The 21648-nt window shown below is 37.9% G+C and overlaps 1 protein-coding gene across 1 annotated transcript; it reads right to left on the bottom strand.

Annotated features, from left to right (window-relative positions):
* Positions 1–1009: 1009 nt before the first annotated feature.
* LOC116497423 (interleukin-1 receptor type 1-like) lies at positions 1010–15253 on the bottom strand. Its single transcript, XM_032201200.1, has 11 exons — positions 15206–15253; positions 12362–12431; positions 9155–9404; positions 8661–8853; positions 7693–7855; positions 6827–6892; positions 6151–6271; positions 3911–4059; positions 3474–3617; positions 1902–2063; positions 1010–1398 (listed from the first exon to the last, which is right to left on the bottom strand). The coding sequence occupies exons 1-11, from the start codon at positions 15251–15253 to the stop codon at positions 1010–1012; spliced, it is 1755 nt and encodes a 584-aa protein (XP_032057091.1).
* Between the last annotated feature and the right edge of the window lie 6395 nt (positions 15254–21648).

The following is a 21648-nucleotide window of genomic DNA, read 5'->3' as shown; positions in this document are numbered from 1 at the left end:
CAAGTAGAATTCACATTTGTATTCAGATGATGCTCTTCAAGGGTGGAGAGTGAAAACTGTTGCCATTTCAGACCATCTTGGAAAGGAAGTAGCATTCCCCTTTTCATGGTGATACACATAAAACAATGGAAGTACAAAGAAGTGCCTAGAAGTACAAAGCTACTTCCAAGTAGATAAAGCCACATGCCTCTATTTTTTTATTATTTTTTTGGCCGTAAATAAGATATGATTTATTGCCATGATTTCCTGAGTAGCAGCACAGTCTAGAAAGCTTCGGGTTTGCAAGAAACCTGAAATATTTTCATTTTCCTGACCATTTCAAAGTTTAGGAAAAAAAAAACAAAAAAAAACAAAAAAACAAAACATGTATGAGTTCTCACAGGATTATTCAATAAATGTTTAAGAAGTCGTGGATTTCATTCCGTTCCTCTAACACATTTGGTAATCAACTGTTCAGCTGAAATGCATGCAGTATCATGAGGAGTTTAAAATATACCTGCCATGTCATATATTTCCCCATCCCTTTAAAGAAGCAATGATGAGGACTGTTGCTCAGGAAGGGCCCCCAGAACTTGCACAGTACAAATTCTTGTGGTAATGAGGAAGTCAGACAACCACAGAGGGGCAACAAGAAGAACAAAAAGACTAGGAAAATGCAGCCTACACAAATGTTTTTAATTTATCATCTGCAGTTTGAATTAGGAAACAGATGGACTTCAAGGTTGGTTCTTCAGTGGATATTTCATTTCTGTAGATTACCACTATTTAACAGTCCAACAACATCTGCATACTTACTTCAAATGTCTGGTTGAGGCCAACACAATAAATTGTGTCACTATCCATAGCCCAAACAGAAACAAAGTTGCACAGAATTTTCCAATTAGGGATATAATCTGGGGACAGGATGAGTAGTTCATACTCCTTGAAGAAAACACTGTTCATAACACACAGAATTTCTGTAGAAAGCGTTTTAGAATTACCTTTGCAGTATTATTTTAGTAAGTGGGTCTTAGTTTCCCTTCGTGGTGGAACTGTTCAAAGTTTGGCGCAATAAATAAATTTCAGAATGAGACATTTTTCTCTTAGATGGCATCTGATAGCGTACATTCTTCCAGAATTTTGTATTTGCTGAACAAGATTTTTCTGAGAAGTCTCCTTTCCATTGGATAGCCCCATGTTTTTGCTTAATGTACCTGACTGATTCTGGCATGCTTGTGTAGTCCAGTATTTCATCCATTTCTATAAGAATTACTTGAGTCCCATCACGGATGAGAGCATTGTACATAGCTAATTGTTGTTCACAAGCATCTTCTAACAGGCAACTAGGTGTTTCCGATGCCAAAATAATTATCAGCCTTCTGCTTTGCTTAAGGGTTTCATCAGCAACACTGACCACAGCTGAAAGAACAATCAAAGTTTGCATAGAAACTTTATAACTGATGCAAAATATTTCATAGTTTTAAATTTTTATGTGTGTATATATGTATATTATATATATGGAATAATAACTAGCTCAGAGAAAGAACTGATAGGTCTAAGATCTCCCAACTATCATCCATGATTCAAGTCCATTGCATAAAATTGCTGACAAAAATTGTTTTCTTCAGTCCCCAGGAGCTTGTTTATCATTAGAAAGAAAATGCAGGTGCTTATAACATCAAAACAGAAATTTGAATATGGAAAACCACCACCACCACCAAAAACAACAACTTATTAGAAATTAACATATTATCCAATGGACAAGAGATCAAATTCTCCATATAAAAACAAACAAATAAACAAGAACAAGAACAACAACAAGAACTTAGTTTTAAATTTGCTTTACAATAATAGCTGTTTTTTTTCGGTTGTATATGTAATCTTCTAACCCCAACATATTAATTCTGCTAATTAAACCATACCTTCTCCTGGTAAATCATCCCTTCCTAATATAAAGAGATTATATCCACATTGTTGTTCTAAAACACTGGGGAGAATTCCAAGAACAAAGGTTTCCAGATGACAGAAGCTGCTGCCTCCGCTGCCTTTTGTATACAGGACATACGCGTCATAGATTTTCCCATCTAAAACAAACACAAATGTTTCTGTTAAACAGAAAGGAAGAAGCATGTTTCTATTAGGAAATTACAAGGTTTCCTTCTATTACAAGGTTTCATTCTAAACTATTTAAAAAATAGTAATGAGGGATTTATTCACACCTGCCTGACAGAATAACAGCAAAACATTAAAATGCTCTACAGGTCAAAAGGAAGATGATGAACCACAGAATCTGATCTCTTTTTCCTTTCATGGGATAGAACATTGCCAGCAAGTGAGCTGGATGCAAGACCCTGGGGTCTGCAGGAAGGAGTCCCCAGCCCCACAAGTGCCAGGACATTAATAAATTGTCTTATTGCAGGACTTTCTTCGCCACCTCTCCTGAAACAAACCCAACAGCAGTTCTCTCCACTTAGGATGAACCACCAGCAAGGGTGGAAAAACGGCAATTCTTTCCTAATAATTATGTGAGTAAAAGGCAGATAGAGACCAGAAAAAGCCTGAAGTTTTGAGAGTCAATATTGCATAATAAACAGGAGTGAAGTGAAGAAACTAAAGCAAAATCAAATTTAACTCAACAAGATAAGTTTTGCTCACCAAGTTATGAAACATAGTTTCTTTGATTTTATATTCCCATTAGAATATTAAAAATTACTGGGAAAACTCAGCTTTTAAATGTTTACTATCTTATTGCACATAATCCATTTACTTTCAAGCTCCGGGGAACTTCAGACAATCAAATTCTAAGGGTTGCCCAAGCAAAATATAAACTATGTTGCACTTATTCCCACTTTTTCACACTCATTCAATGTATTTATCTACACTACATCAACAGAAACACATATTTAATAGATAACACATAATAAGTAATAGAAACACTGAATCACAGAAGAGACAACTAGTATAATTTCTTCTCTTTGGCATGTAACCATCATAACTTGCAGGATTTATAGGAAAAGTGATGAGTAAGACAGAGAAGTTGCGCAAAAACAAACAAATCAACCAACGCTTTTCTCTGAGAAAATGGGAGTCTCATTTTTACTATAAATATTTAATGCACATTTTTAAACAGCTAGTCTATGGGATGTAGCTCTGCTGACACCTATTGATCATCATCAGTGACCACAAATCTACACACAGAGAAACTACTTTACAGAAAAGTGAGTGCAACATGCTAATTGGGGAAAAAAATATAGAGTTCTTTCTGACCATAACTCATCATAACTGTTTTAATTATTCTTCAGTGTTTATCACCTCAATTATGATTACATATTTCACCCACATGACTGAAAAAATCTTTCAGAGCATATCTGAATAATTCTCAAGGAAATTCCAAATATGTTCTATTAAATAATCATATTATTGCTTATAAATAAAGGTAAATAAAAAAAAAAATCGATAGGCTAGTTACAACATAATTAGTCACACTCACTTACCTTCCTTACTTACAAAGGCACATCCAGAATCCCGGTACCAAAGCACCAGGTCAATCTTGAAAATCTTATAGATTATTAAAATAATAAATGTTAAAATCAACAAAGAGAGAAGCCCTCCAATCAGCCATGTTCGTGTATCAGGAACTGCACAAAATATAATAACAATAAAAAGAAAATGTTGAATTTGTCCAAATCTGATCTTTCACACAAACGTAATACAAATTTGAATTTCATATTTTTCATTTCCACCTATTATTTTAATAATGATAAATATATAACTACAGCGACTCCTCCCTTATGCATGGGGGACATGCATAAATACACAAAGAGTAATCCTTGTGCATTCTGTTGATGCGATTTATGAGCATTTGGTGTCAAAACCCCTTCCAGGAAAGTCAAGTGATACAAAGACCACAAAAAATAGCAGTAGTCCTTACCTCTGTGTTTTAGTATAATATAGGATGCAACCTGCCCAAAGGCATTTGAAGCTTGACAGACAAATGGTTGTTCATAATCTTCACTATTCACTTCTGAAATTATGAGCTTCACAGAATAGATAGGGCGTCCATCATAAGAAGTTTCCTCCCTATGCAAAAGATGACAAACTGAGACATAAAAACACAGTCCTTTCTGTAATGGCTTCCTTACTAATATCTGAAACATGACAATGGTCACTTCTATCTGCAAATGTCAACTGAACTTCAGTAACAGCAGATGAGTAACTACATTACATGAGGGACACCCAAACAGCAGTTGGGCCTCTTACTGAGGTTTAGCATAGACATCAGAAAACATGAGCCAATCCTATCAGGAGCTGATTCCCCAAAAAATATGATATATATAGACTACAGTACAAACATATATCTTACAAACATAAACCCCCCTCTTGTTACAGGGGGTTCTCAGCCCCTGTGGAGAGCCCCAGTGCTTGCCTGAAGAGAAAATTGCACAACATGAAATGACTTAACAAGTGGCCCCAGTACAAGGACATCATCTTCTGGTGAGCAGCTCTGGGACAGGGAAGACAATGAAGTTGTCAACCAAAGCAGACAACACTAACTCATGATGCATTCCATCTGCAGGAAATAGGATCTACACTGCTGCTTCATCCCAAGAATCAGAATAGACTCTGAACAGCTATAACATCAGGCTGCACCATTACAACATGCAATGTTGTAACAACAAGTTATTCCCATTGCATAAGGGCACAGAAAAAAAAAATTAAAGCTGCACATTCAATTAGTCATGTTCTGTTATGTGTGACTGATGTTCAAACTAAGTAACTTTTTAACAATCAGCAAAATAAGGGATATTACTACCTCATTAACAGTAGATCTCAAATGCAAAATTAACTAACCAGACTAGTTAGCGAATAACTTTTCGTCCTTTAAAACATACTCTAATTACCACTTCAAATGCAAAATAATAATAAAAAAAGGCTTGAAATAAATCATAGAAACCACATACAGGACCACACAAATCTGTATATGACCAATAGGTTATAGCAGTTTGAACACTGTAAGGAGTAAATGAATCAATGTCATTAATACAAATGACTAGATCCAGAGAATATTATGCTTGCAAATATAACAAGACAACCATTTAAGTGTTAGGAAATATAAAAAAATAACATCACTTTTATGATATCAGCTCAATGACTGTATTATGGTCAAATTGTTTATGACATCACAATTGCTTATGACGTTATAAGATATGACTTCTGTATAGGGTTTTCTCTAGGTGAGCACTAAAAGAATTCAGCATTTATTTCCCCCTTTGTTTTACAATGAGGACTTAATAATTTCTCAGAACCATATTCTTACCTTGAAGATATCATTCTAATTTCTTCATCAGTTTCTCCCTCACAGATGGTGCTTGAGAACGTATAAAAGCAATCACATTTATTCTTCATAGCACCACCGAGAGATGAGGGTTGACAAAAAAGCTAGCTTTCAGTACCTTAGTTCCCAACCAATCGTATCTGTGACACTTTTTCAGACTTCCTTCTGCTTCACTTTTAGTTGCCTTTCCAAGTCAGGTCTAATTTTTTCCCTCCTAACTCCATTTCCCTCCTTTCATCCTCACCTTATCTCACAATTGCTTCACTCAGTCCAAATCTCAGTCTTCCTCTCAGACCCCAACCCATCATGGAAATCTGTCTTCCTTTTCTCCTCTCACTCCACTAAGCTTCAGTGCACATCCTCAACAAAATCTTCCATTAGCTCTCTACCTGATCGCAGTTACACTTCTCTAACTCAAGACTGTTAAAACTAGAAGTCTCAATTTCTCCTGTAAAGCACAGTTTATCCTTCTTGTAACCTTTCAGAGAGGTAGATGGGAAGGACAAGGAGAACACCGGAGAGACAGTCTGAAGATCATGTGGCAGGACATGCTTGACCCCACTGAAAGAGGTCTCGGTCCTCTGGGCCAGAACTTGCTCAGCAGAAAATGCATTACAGTTGTGAGACTGTACGCCTCTGTAGGTCACCTTTTCCCAAGGTCATAAATTTAGACAGGTTTTTATAATGACCAGAAATAACATAATTCACACAAAATCCATGCACCTACTACATTTCAAGTTTCTACATCAAACCAAAAGTGAAATGGAGGAGGCAAGAGTCAGAAAGTTCCACTTTAGTTGCCAACCCAGTATTTTCTAATCTGAAAATATACTTACTCATAAGGCCTTGCAAAAATTCTGCTCATATAAAATACATCAATATACACACCGTTGCCTGTCCAAAACACTTCATACCCATCAGCACCTGTTGTATTGCAATCCACTGTAACCTGTGAGCCTATAAAATTGTGTTACAAAGTGAAAAGTTAATTTTCATACTCTAAAAGCTATACAGTTCTGTTCACAGACTCCCATACAGACCAGCTAAGGAAGGCCCCACACCCTTTCAGAAAAGCTCCTCTAATAGTGCTTATACATTCAGTGATGTGCTGTTTCAAAAAGAGACTGATAGGATGGAAGAGACCAAATCAGGAAGATGTCTCCCTTTGTGGTATCACTTTCCCTGCAGATTCAAAGATGGATCTGTTTTCAGAACCTCTTTCAGAGTGATGGAAAGCAATGGATGTGACAGAGATTCACTTAGTTTCCCTATAACTTTCATCGCATCTGAGAAATTTCCCTATGGCTTTTCTATGGCTTTTTAAGCAATATCCCTTGTCTCTTTCCTTCCCACCCCCAAACACTTCTCCTGCAAGAGACTGCAGGGTGTAAAGGAGAAACTGTTCTGGTCACCGAACTAGTTTTTGTCTAAAGAAAACAAGCACACACTCTTCTTGGGCGTGAATTTTCACTAGGATACAAAATCATATTTTTTATAGGGAAAATTACTTACCAAGTTCCACTTCAATGGAGTTGTTTCGTGGATAAGATATTTCTGGAGGCTTTTTTGGTGGGCTCACTAAGCAAAAGATAGAAAGTCCTTTTCAGAAAAACATGGACAACTGCAGCCTGTTCTATGCTCTATAACCAAACAACAACCTAAAAACACCCTGTCCTATGGACAAGGTTGGCAGCAATTTTACAACAGACATCACTCAATAGTCAGTGTCATATCTAAGACAGTCATATTTCTTGTGACTTGAAGCTCAACTATTCTTCACTCCACCCTTTCCAAAATGTAGTGCTACTAATCTGATGTCATCATGGTGATGACAGACTCTCTGTTCCATGACATATAAATCATGTAATATTGTACACAGAGGTGCAGAGAAGGATATGGGTAAATATCTATATTATTACCACTTTACAGTCTGGCTAGCTTATCAGCCAGCAACTCACAGATACAAACTGGAGATAAATAATTTTAGACTGCAATTTATCTGTTTTAGACTTTCAATATTATAAAGGTGAAATTAAATTTCTGTACTCCATTAAAGGCCTTACAGTTCTGCCCAGAGCACTATCTAAAGGAAGTACAACACCAACCTTCCTGTTTAGATGTTTACATTAGTACTAGGCATGCAACACTCTGGAAAGTTTATTTCTCTGTACAAGTTACAAAGGAAGAGTAGTCAACAGAGTGGTAACAGTAGATTAAAATATATAAATTCTCATGTAGCATTTATTTCCCTTTTTTAGGTGCAAACTAATTGTCCTATGTGTGTCTACCACAAATTGAATCTTTTAACTGTCATTAGAAACCTGGACAAAGTTTTGTAGAGTCCTTGCTATAAACAAAAAGTGAATTTATCTACTTACCTGCTACAGTCAGAATAACGTCTCGTGAAATGTTATATTGCTTTCCATTGTAGATATATGTTGTTTTGCAAGTATAGTTTCCTTGATCTTGCACAGTCACATTGAAAATCACAAGATCACTGTTTAAAAAGGCAAACCTTCTCCCTTTTAATAGCTGACAGTCCTAAACATGGGTAAAGAACTCACATCACTATCACATGATTTGTAACTCTTTAATGCAATCTGAGCTTTCAGTGGACCACAACATAAGGATGGATTCCTTGTACGGCCTGAGGAAGGGGAAGGGGGCTAAAATAAAAGCAAACCACAGTTCATTTTGACTCTGGGTTTCTAATTCACAGATACACCCATTATTCTCATATTAAAAAAAAAATATATATATATAAAAGAGAGAAATAAGGAAGTGACATGGAGGGGTCAGGTTTTATAAAAGTATTTGTTAATGAAGAATCACTCAATAATTAGACTTAATTTTTTCAAGTACTCAAATATTCTCAGTATCTTATAGATCGCACAGGCATGAGGCAGTAATGCTGGAGAAGGCAATATGTTCTTAACAGAAGTAGCCATAAAATAATTGTAAACAATACAAAATGACATTTATTTGATGGAACAATACTGAACACACAATGGATATGTTTTGTCTCACAAAGCACTTACTGTTTCCACGCAAAAGAAATGAATGACAGTGTTTCACTACCAGGTTAAAAGATGCCACCTAGTGGATATATGGGTCAAAGCTACATTTAAACTGAATTTCTATCCCATTATTCAAAAAAAATTGTATATAACTTTAGAAGATGAAAGTTTTATTCCCCCTCCTCCAGTTGTTCTAAAATATTCTTTCTCACATTTATAATAAATATGTAGTTTTTCTCCTACAATTCATAAACCTCAGTTACTTATATTTTAAATAATTGATATAATAATTAAATAATTTATGTCAGTAAAAAAGAGGGTATTGTTACCTTATACCAGCGAACAGGCAGAATATTCTTCTCATTCCTGAAGTAACTCAAGTGTGGACACACAACCTTTGCAGATGATGAAGTAAATACCACCTCCTCTACAGCAAATTTTTTGTTTAAGCATGAACCATCAATCCTCTCAAAAACCGTTACTTTTGTAGACATTTTGCTGCAGCTTGTCAAATTCCTGCAACTAACATAACGTAATTAAGCTACTTGACATATTTTCCAACTCAAAAATGTATTGTATTCTTTTTGGAAGAGAAAGAGAGGACTACAATTTATAATTTCTCTTATAGATTTACTTTTGCCTACCAAAAAAAAAAAGACTTACATCCCCCAATACCACTATAAAGTTAGTTTTTGTGAACATATTCCCCCTTCTTCTCCCTTCTTATTTAGTATTTCTCTTACCCCAAAAATCCTACTTGCTTTTTAAAAGTTATTCCATTTGCAACTCATTTCTATAGCAATTTAATTTTTTTAACCATCACCTTATGACACATTCATAATCTCCAGAATCTTCTAACATTGCAGGGAGAAACCAAATTAAATTCTTCTGCTGATGAATTCTAGAAAGTTTGTCTCTAGGCACAGCTGTCTGGTTACCAACTTTATACCATGTTAAGTTGTAGTCTCCACTTTTAACATTCAAGCTCTTTTCCAGAGAACATGTAATAGCAAGAGGCTGCCCAGCAGGCACAAGACTGTGCCTAAACATCACATCATAGGCTTCATATTTCTCTAAAGGAAAGAGATAAACGTTAAAGAAAACCTCAAACATTGGGAAAGAATACACTGAACTACTGATCATTGATCATGTTTACTAAGTTTATTGTAGTGTTCACCTTCATTCTTACGTCATTTACTAAAATACAATTATAATCCCTTGTCTTTGGAGTTGAGAGCATTATTCAATAATATACAGATGTGCTATTGAAGTGAAATGCTGTTTTCCAAGTGCAACTTCTATGTTTAACAGAATCACTTTGTAGCTGATTGTCATTTGTATGTTTAGTTCAGATGCAAATGATTAGAGTCCTTGTATTTCTTCAGTCTGTTTCACTCACATAATACACATGTGCACACACATTTTTCAAATTTAGTGTCTTTATTTGCTACTTTCACTTAAGTATAGGCAAAGTAAGTTTTTAAGGCAGACTAAACTTGCAGTACCCAAATGTCCTAAGAGGACAATAAAAGTTAAAGTTGCAGTTGTACAAGAATTAAATTTGCTATGGAAATTTCAACTCATCCCTCATTTTATGAGCATTTAGAGAGGAACTTTTACAAGCACTTATGATGAGCTCATTTTCTTTCCCCTGAACCCAAGGAGATTCAGATGGGAAAAGAGCAACACCACAAGAATTTTTATTTTATTTTATTTTATTTTATTTTTTTGTCAGTACAACAAAAAAAGCAGCAACTCGGGATACGCTGGTCACATTCCAGAGTCAGTACTATTTATCTAAAATAACTTGTTTTACTAGAATGCAAGAACAGCCATGCACGGCCATGCAAGCATCTGTCCAGTCCAAAAGCCTGTCTCTGATAACAGTCAGTTCCATATGTATAAGAAAGTAAAGTAGGACAGGATGTGTAAATTAATAGTTTGTTTCTGGCCCCTCTCTTCCCTTTCATGCTCTTCATGAAATACTATTGCCTTTTATTATTTCTCTGGGTATCATTTATTTCTTGTTATGAGAAATGACAACATAAACATTCCATTATTTGCCTACTCTCTTGTAGTCATGATTTTACTGACCTCTGCCACACCTTCCCTATGTCATCTCTTTTCTTTACCTCAGAATCCTCATTCATTTAATGATTTCTCATATGGAAGCCATCGCATCTCAGACAACACTGTCACCTACTTCTTTGCCTATTTTGACCCAGTCTTTCCCAGATGGAATAATCAGAATTGCAGAGTTCAACTGATGCACATTTACCATGAAGTTATATAAGGCATAACAAAGCCTTGTTTTCTAATGTATTTCTTTCCTAAAATTCTGCTTTTCTGACCATCAGTGAAGACACAGATAATGATTCCAGAGAGCATCCAGAGATGTCAAAGTAGTATTTTTCCCAAGAATTTCTACCTTAATGTTCTCACCATCTAGTACACGCATATATCCTACATGCATACCAAATTACTTAACAAGACACTGAATAGCTCAGATATCTGTACAGATTGCTCCATAACTTTGATGGTTATGAAATGAAGACCAGTAATTACTTGCTGTGGCCACACAAATTGATGCATTTTTCTGCCACTAAGTCCTAAGGCTTGGAAATAGTATCATATTTTGAGCACTTCCTGCTTTACATTCTCTGAAATCCCTCTCCCCTAATGCTGACCATTATTTTAACTTAGCTTCAAAAACAAAATATCCAAACGACTGGTGAGTGTAGGAACTTGTCCATCCACAGACAATAGAAACTCAAGGAATGGAAATTCAGAGTGTTTTTCTTCTAACAATCTGGCATTGCAGCAAGATTCTAGGTAGCAAGACAAGATTATTACAGCAACTCATTTGATCCATTTGAAAAGTTTTAACATGCACTGGATTCTTGGTTGACAACTGAAGGGCAGAAATTAAACTGAATACTCTTGTAGTTTTACAAAAATCTAGACATTGTATCAATTGTCAAATGGCTGTATTTTCCAACATGGAAAAAAGTCATATGAACACACTTTGGAAAGTTAGAACTACAATTCCTTTCATCAGTTCATACACCAGAGAGTTGTGTTGCCATTCAGAGGTACCTCGACAGGCTGCAGAAATGAGCTGACAGGAATCTCCTGAAGTCCAACAAAGGTAAATGCAAAGTCCTGTACATGGGGAAGAATCCCCTCAGGGTCCAGGAGACTCCAGACTACCTTCAGGTCCTGGCAGACCATAAGTCAGAAATGCTTGGTCATGGCAAAGGTAGCTAAAGGTGTCCTGGGCTGCATTAGAAAGAGTGCTGCCCACAGGCTGAGAGAAGTGATCCTTCCTGCACTCAGCAATGGTGAGATGCATCTGGAGTAGCACTTGCTAGTACAAGAGAGAAATGGATTTACTGGAGTCTAGTGAAGGGCCACAAAGATGACTAAGGGACTGGAGCATCAGAGAGGCCAAGAGAGCTGGGACTGTTCAACTTGAAGAGAAAGCTTGGTGGTGGAGTGGATCTTATCAATGTGTAAACTTATACACCTGATGGAACAGAATGAAAAAGAGGGAGACAGCTTCTTCCCAGCAGTGCCTACTGACAGGACAATAGGCATGAGACACACTGAAACACACGAAATTCCATCTGAACACAAGAAAATACTTTCTTACTATAAGGGTGATCAAACACTGGAACAGGTTGCTCAGAGAGGTTGTGGAGTCTCCATCTGTGGAGATGTTTAAAACAAAACTGAACATGGTCCTGGGCAACCTGCTCCAGCTGACCCTTCTTTGAGCTGGAAGATTGGACTAGATGATCTCAAGAGGTCACCTACAACCTAAGTGATTTTGTGTAAGATAGTACATAAGATATCACACTTTACAGGCTCCTGCTTTTAGAAATGTTTTTAAAAAATCTTTCCAGCAAGCACATAAAATTAACCTTCACCATTAAATTTAATTTTCAGCCATTTTCACAGAAAATTACTATTACATATGTGAAAAGTTAAGTTTCCAAACAAGGCATTCCATAGCCACCAATGAACCTACCTGCAATAATTAAAGACAGAAATGCTGTTGTGATCTTGCAGGATAGTAATGTTTTTGCTGTAATGTTTCCCTACAGGAAAGGAAAGAAAATCTTGAATTACTGTTTTCCAATATAAATTTCCACAACTGAAAATCAACATTTGCATTACACAGTTTCTATAACATATTCAGTGTCTTTTGACAACTGTACTTTTCTCATATAAGTGTATTCACTTCACATGTTTGTAGCATATTAAAAGGAACCATCTACCTTACAGGAAAATACAACCATCTCTAGGATTAAAAAGCAATAATTACGAGGCCACCCCACTACATAACACGTTTTCTCTTAGAAAAGGAAGGCTCAATTCTGATTGAATGTGACAGGCAACTAGCTATACATAAGAATGTGTATGCCAGCAACATCAGAGGTCCTTCAAAAGCAATATCCTGTCTCAAGCTGTGGCCAATATCAGATGTCTTGGGAAATAAAGTGCAAGAGAACAAGAATATACAGACATTCCTCTGGAATAATCTCCTAGAATCCATCAAATCATGATTTAGGAAGCTATGCCAGAGTCAGTCTCTAGATACTTGATAGCCCCCAGCAGATTTTTTCCCACGAAACTAGTCCAACAACCTCCAAAGCCATTGAAACCATGGCAAGGAGCCACAGATTTTAAATACTGACACAGAAAATTGCCTTGGCTTGTTTTGAGCCTGTTATCTGCTCTTTTTATCTGACAGCTCCTAACTTTTATACCAGAAGAGAAAAAAAAAAAATAGTGATCATTTCCTATTCAGCTTGTCAAGCACTCAGAATTTTCCACATCTCTAGCACACTCCTCCCCAGTTTTTGTTTTTACAAGTTAGTTTTTATCTTTTTAACTGTCCCTTAGATGGAGCCTGATTTCATACATCTGATCATCTTTGCCACCATCTTCTGTACCTTCCTGGAGATCTCCAAAGGCCACCTGGAGATGGTCCTGGGCAGCCTGCTCTGGGTGGCCCTGCTGGAGCAGGGGTTGGATGAGGTGGCTTCCAGAGGTCCCTGCCAACCTCATCCCCTCAGTGTGATTCCCCAGGTACACTACAGCCTGCCTGAGATGGTGAGGAAAAAACAGAAGTGGCATCCAGTCATCAAAACATAGATGTATTACAGATTTATGAATGGAAACAATTATTTATTCTGGACTAATTTCTAATAACTTCATAGTAATTTCTAAACTTCTATTCATTCTTTGACTACGACTAAGTATTGACCTAATATTTTCATGGGCCTGTGATCGCATCACTGAGTGTTAAAAAGTCAGGGAAGCCCAGTCAGCCACTCTGTATGTGATGTTAGTATTTCACCCATATGTTTTCATTTAAAATTTTCTTTACATTTACCTGCATAGCTATCGTGACATCTTGATGACACTCTTTGCAATTAACACCTCCACTTTTTACCCTGAATAACTTTGTATTGTCAGTGAATTCTGCCACTGCAACAGTTCTGCATTGTCCAGATCATTAAAAAAATAGGCTGAACAGAAAAGGTTCACTTGGGACTTCACTGGCAATCTTCCTCCACTTCAGAAACTGAGCATTTATCTTTTAACTACTTATTTATACATGTGAGACTACATATACCATAGCAGTCTGGTTTCACTGAGTGCTCTGCTGAATGCCTTTTGGAAATTAAGACAGATTATATTAACCATGTCTTCTGCAGCCAGTGTGTTCACATACACATCTACACTTCTAATACACTTGTAGTGTTTGTGGGCCGTGACTTCCCTTCACAAAAGTTAATGCTGACTCCATCCTTATATAATGCATTGAAAATTTTGCTAATTCTCTTCTTGAAAGCTACCTTCTGCAGATACCTACTACACTTTTTACACAGCTATGAAAGGAAAAATGCAGTTATACGAGCTGAAGAACAATCAGGAGAATCCCATCCTGATGTTAAAAATCTTTAGCTAATCACCAACCTAAACAGTAATCAAATATGATGCTTCCGAATCTGTGTCTTTCTTCACCAAACTGACTCTGGAGTGCGCCATACATTGAGTCATACCCACTGCTTTTTGCAATGCCTGCTTTGCTCCTTCCTCCCCTTCTCTTCCCTCATTGCAATTTCCGTTCTAATTACCAGGCACGTCTTTTCTTGCTTAGCTTTAAGGAGTTAAGTGCCCACAAGAACACTGAGCATAAAAAGAAACACATTATGCTCTAAATCACCAGAGGCGTTTCATGTGTGTTTGTACAAAACTCCACCTTTCTTGACTAAATGTGATGAGTAGACAGTCTTTCTTAAAATTTCTATATTTTAGTTTTAAAGAAGATGAAAATATTTTAATGGAAATAATTTAGAGAGAAAACAGGACTGAATGGACTCCACTTTTGACCAGGTATTTTCTTTATAACTTTTTGAATCATTTTTTAATAAGCTCTGTTCTATTACCTTACCATATTACTCTGTCTCAAATATGCTTTCCAAGCAGTTTTTGCCTCACCAGCAGATTCAGAAACTATCCAGCGGTAGTATTTTGCCATATCCTGAAGAACAGTCATTCAGGTCCCTCCTCTATAAGTTCAATGTTCTTTCTAAATAGTTCTTTTTTGTTGTTGTTGTTTTGTTTTGTTTTGTTTTTAACTTGCCCTGTTGCCAACATGGAAGAGCTGCAAGTATATAGCACTGTGTAAAACCAGGCACTTGAACTGCTCTGAGGGGACCCACACTGAAAAAAAAAAATCCATTTATATTTAAGTTATATCTGACAGCAAAACAGGCTCTGTTCTGTAGACATGTTTTCATAAATCATGCTGAAAATAATAAAGTATGACTGCAGAATCAAGTGCAAATGTTTTTCCTACCACATTATGCCATGGCAAACAGTTAAATTTCTCCCTTTTCCCAGCCATTTTGTCCACATCTTGAGTCTGCAAGTGACCTGTAGAGCTTTACCATTCAGGACAGAATTCAGCTGCTATTATTTTTGCCCAAATTCTCCAGAAGGGGAAAAAATCGTTGTATCTGAGGCCATGTCCACAGTTTCACCCTGAAAGGAAATATCCTCATCAGTTTAAAAGACAGACGGACAGGCAGAAATGTCTGAAAGACACTTCTGTTTATCCCTTTCAAAGTAGATATACTCAATTAAAAAAATAAAAAATAAAAAATAAAAAAATAAAAATAAAATAATAATAAAAAAACAAACATAGTCTCATCAAAACTTTGAAGAATCATGGCTTTCAGTAATTACTGCACACTCACAGCACTTTTTCTTTGAATGTCTTGTTCAAACACACAGATGGATTAAAATGTGTAACACTCCTGTTCTTGGAACTGAAGAGAACTAACACACACAAGACTATGACACCATTTCTTTTACATAAACCCACAAATATTTTAAATCAGAAAATGTATATACATACATACTACCTTAAATGCTTCTAACTGCACAGTCTGCCCTGACTCTTCGTGAGAACTTGTCAAGTCCCTCCCGGTTGCAGCAAATGCCTGTGCTCGCAATATAGCTGACGCTGGAGAGCTGTGTTAGTCCACCCATTCAGAGGTGGTTACGGAAACAGGACTTTCATTTGTGATCTATTTTTAGCCATTTTTCTGTGAATCACCCACATCCCTTGCCACGCAGGGGACCAAAATGCTTTACAGCATTACAATTTTTACCTATTCCTCGAAACACGCATGTGAGTGGGGCAGAGGACCTGAGCATAATGGCACTCCCGGTCCCCAACCAGCCTGTGCTGAGCAAGCCAACGGCGCTGTGATGGGCTATGCACACCGATCCAGCCCAGGAGCCAACGCTTAAATTCAGAGAAAAAGTACTTGTATAAATCCTCTCCGAAATTAAGTCAGATTAAACCACGCATTACTCGCGGAGGAAAACACTGACCTTTTGTGAAATATTTCACCCCTGCTTGTAAACAGTTTCCAGCCCTGTTTAGCCAAAAGACAACACTTTGGTCAGAGACACCACCCTGCCCCCTGTCTCTGCACCCTCTCCCCCCCAAAAAAACAGGACCTGGAAGATTACCTGTACACCTGTACCGATTTTCCTGGAGGGAAAGAGGGATTATCCCAACCCTGCTGATGCCAAATGACTTGCAACACGACTGACAAGAAGAGCATGGGTACCTGCTCCAAGCTCACATCAGCTGCTGCCCTACCCAAGCCCTGCTCCCAGACACCTAGCTCAGGCTGGTGGGCACCTTCCTGATCCCCCCATCCCCCTGACAGCTCCGAGGGCTCCCAGGGGAAACCCCACTGCTGTCTACCTGCTGCCTGGCTCCCTGGCAGTCTGTGTAGGGGCTGAGAGGGGTGAGAGGGGCCCCTCACCCCGTCCTGTGGGCAGCTCCAGCCGGTGAAGCCTCCTCTTCCCTTTCCACTGTTCGCAGGCAGCGGCGATGGTGGTGGTGAGGCAGCCCCACGTCAGGGCTGGGCTCCCCTCCCCACCCGGCAAGCTGTTACCTCAGCTGCAATCACAACAGACTGTCACGGACTTTTTTTTTTTTTTTTTTCTATTTTTTTGCCTTGTTTTTTTTTTTTTTTTTCTTGTATCACAGGCAGCTTCTTATCACTGCGGCAGAAGCACACTTCTGTAGCTGAGGAGACGGTGTGCCTTCAAGGTGGAGGCGCCAGAAGGAGCCCCTCGGGGACACCAGCTGTTTGTTAGCTTTTTCAAGAGGTTGCCTTAACAGCTTGGTCATGCTGTGTGTCACGCTGAACTATTTTGTGGCTCAAACGTGAACATACTGGTGTAGTCCCATCTCACTGCCAAGCTTTTACCTGCAAACTCAGCACGTACAAAGTAGCCCTGATGGGGTATTTGGAGGTTACTTGGCTTGCGGCTGCTCTAGGAGCGCTGTGTTCACAATACGCCAGTGTGTGGGGCTCTCTGCTTCACTCACACGCCACTGCTGGACTCAGAGCTCTTCAAAACCACACAGCCAGTACAGAATCAGACACAAGCATTTTACCGCTGTAGCTTGCTGATTAACTTACCTGAAAATATATGGTCAGATAGAGCAAAGCACGTTCCTAGGTTCCTTCCAAAGTAATCAGAAATCACAGGCACTTTGGGACTGCCGAGGCAGGTTCTCATTCTTGGTAAAAGTACATCGTAAACACATTTGCTAAACTTGCTAAGCCAGTTATAAACACTTCAGGAAAGCTGTGGAGAATAATCGTTGCTTATCCTGTTTGTCCCACCCTGCTTTTATTTTTGTTGTGCTTTCTGGCACTGTTTCTAAACTGTATCTACCAAATACAAACACATTCTACCATCCTGCTCACCACATGACAACCACAGATTAGATGAGGTAAGATAAGAGCCGAAGCTCTGCTATGCCTGCGTATGTTGCCCTCCACCAAAGGAAGGTACTTAGTGCTGGCTGCAGGCGTGTTGTAACAGCTCCAGACGTTATCCTGTTGGGAGGAACACAGAGAATGAACTCATTCCTGGCTCAGTAAAGAGTTAAGGATTTACGCAGTCACCTCCTCTGTCTTTTGTCAGCAATTATACCCGTATTTCATTTTGAAAATGTTTCTTACGCACTTACTGCTTAAGGTCAAATTATTTTTATGTAAGTTTTCTAGTTTCCATGTTATTTTGCACTAACAAAAAACATCTGTGGGTTCAAATCTGTTTATCATAAAGACAAGTGAGGGGTTCCATAATCTGTTCTACTGCTTTTTTTCTAGAAGCGCTAATTAAAAAAAAAATAAATCATTTTTGAAGAATACTGAGACATACACATAGGAGGTTCTGCTGAGTGAATCACAGAATGGCCAAGGTTGGTAGAGACCTCTGAAGTATTCCTTTTTTCTCATAACTTCACTATAATATCACTAATAGTGAAAAAATGTTTCTGGTTAACAAAATGTTGTTAAAACATTACCAAAATGAACAGGTAAAATGAGATCTATTCAATCATTCAACTTTGCAGAGACTGATAAGAATTAGAATTCAGCAAATCCTCTGGAGGAATATCACCTGAAATGACTGGGTTTCATGAGACAGCAAAATCCGGGGGTACGTCACACCTGAAGTACAGAATTTGGCTGTTACAAGTCAAAAAGGCAGGGAAGACCAGAGAAGTCCAACACCTGACATTGGTTTGCATGACCATTTGATGTTGTCACCAGCACCACTTCAAAGCAGACCAAGAACCACCAGCTCCAGCAACAAAGCCGTGAAGCTCTGAGGCAGAATGATGTTGCAATTTGCACAGGGAGGACTCTAACTCAACTTATCAGTGCCATCTTCGAAAATGGATTGCAGCAGAGCAATGGTCATGACATGGCTTATCTTTCTGTGACTGCGGAGGTGGTAATGAGTAATGAGGAGAACAGATTTGTGTGTAGAAGTTGGTATATTTCATTTTTCCCCAAATGATGTATTTGTCAACTAGGATCTTTCTGTGAAATCCTTTTTTTTTTTTTTTTAATTATTTTTTTTTCCCCACCTTGGATAGTATTTCATTGATAAATGATATATAAACAATGAGAATACCTGAAACAAGTATTTCATTCCTTCTGCAAATCAGAGCGAGAATGTTCGCTGCTGTATGGGTGGGACTGAAGTTGGCTGACTACAGTCTGAAATAAAACCTCTTGATATGTGCATTGGGTGGAGACCAGGTCTTCCACACCAGTGGAGTTATCTTGCAAAATTCAGGGCAATGCTTCCTTATATAGACCTAAGCTATGGTACTAACATGAGCACTCTCCAACCTTCTTTGTTTTTGGGGTGGAAGGAAGGGAGTGGAGGGGAGACAGAGAGGTGTGTGGGTTGTGTGTTTGTGTTTTTTTAGGGCAAGTGACAAAAGCAAGATATGTAATTGCTACTTTTTAAAAGGAAATGATAGAAATCAGTAACCTTGTGCTTTACCTGTTCCCGGTAAACTATGCCTTCTGCATGAAAAGAGATTCTAGTCATAGCACATCTCTAAGACAGACGGAAGTCTATTTAGGGCAAAGCTATCTGGTTCATAGCCACAGTCTTATTTTTTGCTTTTGGCTACAATACACATTCATCGTATTTCTTTCTCAACAGAAACTGAAAAGGTTGAATCCAAACCTAACAGAACTTTAAAGCCGTTTTTGTATATTTTCTTGCAATTTCTACTTTAAGCTTTGCTAAAGATGTTGGGAATATCTTTGCACAGATGAAACTCTCTGTTGAATCTACAAAATATATCACAAAATGTATTTGCAGGTAATTATCTTAGATAACTTTAAAGCTGCATGAAACAGGCTGGTTTAGTACTGTTTATCCAAAAATCAGGTACCTAAGAATGTCAAGGCTGCCTAAATGTGCTTTCAGTGCTAAGAATGTGTAATTCTATTTTACTAGACAATCAATTCCACTTTTGGTTTTAACACCGAGCAACTAACTTAGCATTTACATCCATTTTACAGGACTTTTTCTGGACTTATAGGTGTGGTAATCAAGCATCTTGCAAATTATTCACCAGTAAAGCATGGGAAATAATTCGTATTTCTATAAGAAACATCTAGTTTCTAATAATTAAAGAGAAAAAAAAAAAAAAAAAAAGAAAAAGACCACTTTTTATGGCAAAATCTGTCCTTCCCCCCCTGGAAATGATTCATTGGTTTTCATCCCTCCAACAAATTTACTTTCTCTCTCTTTACCTGCAGGTTTGTAATGCTTAAACTCACCTGGGGGAAACTGTGGTGACAAAAAAAAAAAAAAAAAAAAACTAGAGAACTGGACCATTGGAGTTTTAGTTTTGTAGGGTAAGTCAAAACATTTAATAAGAATTTTTTTAGCTGTAACAATGACCACTGAAATTGGACTTCAGAGCAATGAGAATGCTCAGGGAGCAATGAGAATGACCAGGGTGAAGTGGTTTGTGCTAATGTTGTACTGAAACCAGATTAAACCCATGTTAGTGAGACCCTCTCCCCTCCACTCCCAATTCTGGGAAAAGTAGCTTGAATGGAGAGCTAGTAAAAGCCATTTTGATCGATACACTTTCAAACCAAAGACAGCTGTGTGCCATTCTTCATTCACAGCGTGCTTCAGTGGAGGAATGAGGAGAAAAAAAAAAGCAATGCTGTAAGAAAAAATTGTGTAGTGTTTTATTGAATTAAAAGTGGACCTCTCTTCAAAGTGTCTTTACATAACACACAGGAAAACTTCAGCAGTCATATAAATATAGCAAAAGGGACAAGTATCAAAAAAAAAAAAAAAGTATTTTGGCTCAGTAAAATAACTTTCCACCAAAGGTAGGCATAACAAGTAGCAGTTTATCATACAATCTATTCCAGACAGCAAAAATAAAAAGAAAAATTCAGGAGGCCAGAGGTTGCTGGAGCTCTGTTGGCTGGCCTGCAAACCACAAACTGTCAAGGTGGAAATACAAAGTCAATATTATGCACTAGTCCTCAGGGTATAAATACAGTATTTCCAGTGTCTAGTCTTCACATTTGATATAGGGATCTTCTGACAAAAGAGTTCCAAAACCAAACCACAGAGCTGCTGTCCCACTAAATTCTTCTGTCAATGTGAACCACAACAATTAGCACATTCGCCTTGCCCAGATGGATCTCAGTAACTTGGGATGGATCTCAAGGCTCTTTTACCCTCCCTCAACAGGCTGTCACCAAACACACACTATATTGAAAAGGAAATTTAGTGCAACAGCTTAGTGAATGTGGCACTTCATGACCAAAAGTGTTTCTTCCCTGACATTTTTGTCTTGTATAAAACACACAATGAGAACAGAAGATAAGCATACGTATTGGTCTGTACACACATGACATTCATCAATTAAACATTCCAGTATCATAAAAGTTGGAGATAAATCTTGACATTTCAAATGCACGTTTTTCCCTTCCTATCCTGAAGGGAAGAGATTCTGGTCAGACACACTCAACACATGAAGCTTGAAGCTCAGAAGGCACTGTTCCCCAGAAGCAGGGTTTCAGATTTCCAGCACACACTGAGGTAACCAAATAACTTCAGGTGGAAGCTATTTCCATTGGTTTTATTACTAGTGAGGCAGAACACAAGAGTCACAGCATCCCATCGTCACTTGGCAGTTCTGTGGGATGGCACCTCACATTATCAGTTTCTTTTGGTTGAAAATGGAGGGCAGAAAAGTCATGAAAGAAGAAAAAGCCAATAAAGACTGTAGTGTCAAAATGAAGGAAGCAGTCTTCAAAGAGCTGAAGAGTTCTGAATGATGCAGAGCATTGTTTTTTTCAGATGAACTCAAAGGCAAAATTTCTGCCTAATACTGTATTAGCAACAGCCTTCAAGTACAGC

This window comes from Aythya fuligula, chromosome 1 (assembly GCF_009819795.1).
Source record: "Aythya fuligula isolate bAytFul2 chromosome 1, bAytFul2.pri, whole genome shotgun sequence".
NCBI lineage: Eukaryota > Metazoa > Chordata > Aves > Anseriformes > Anatidae > Aythya > Aythya fuligula.
This window is presented reverse-complemented; position numbering and strand designations above follow the sequence as displayed.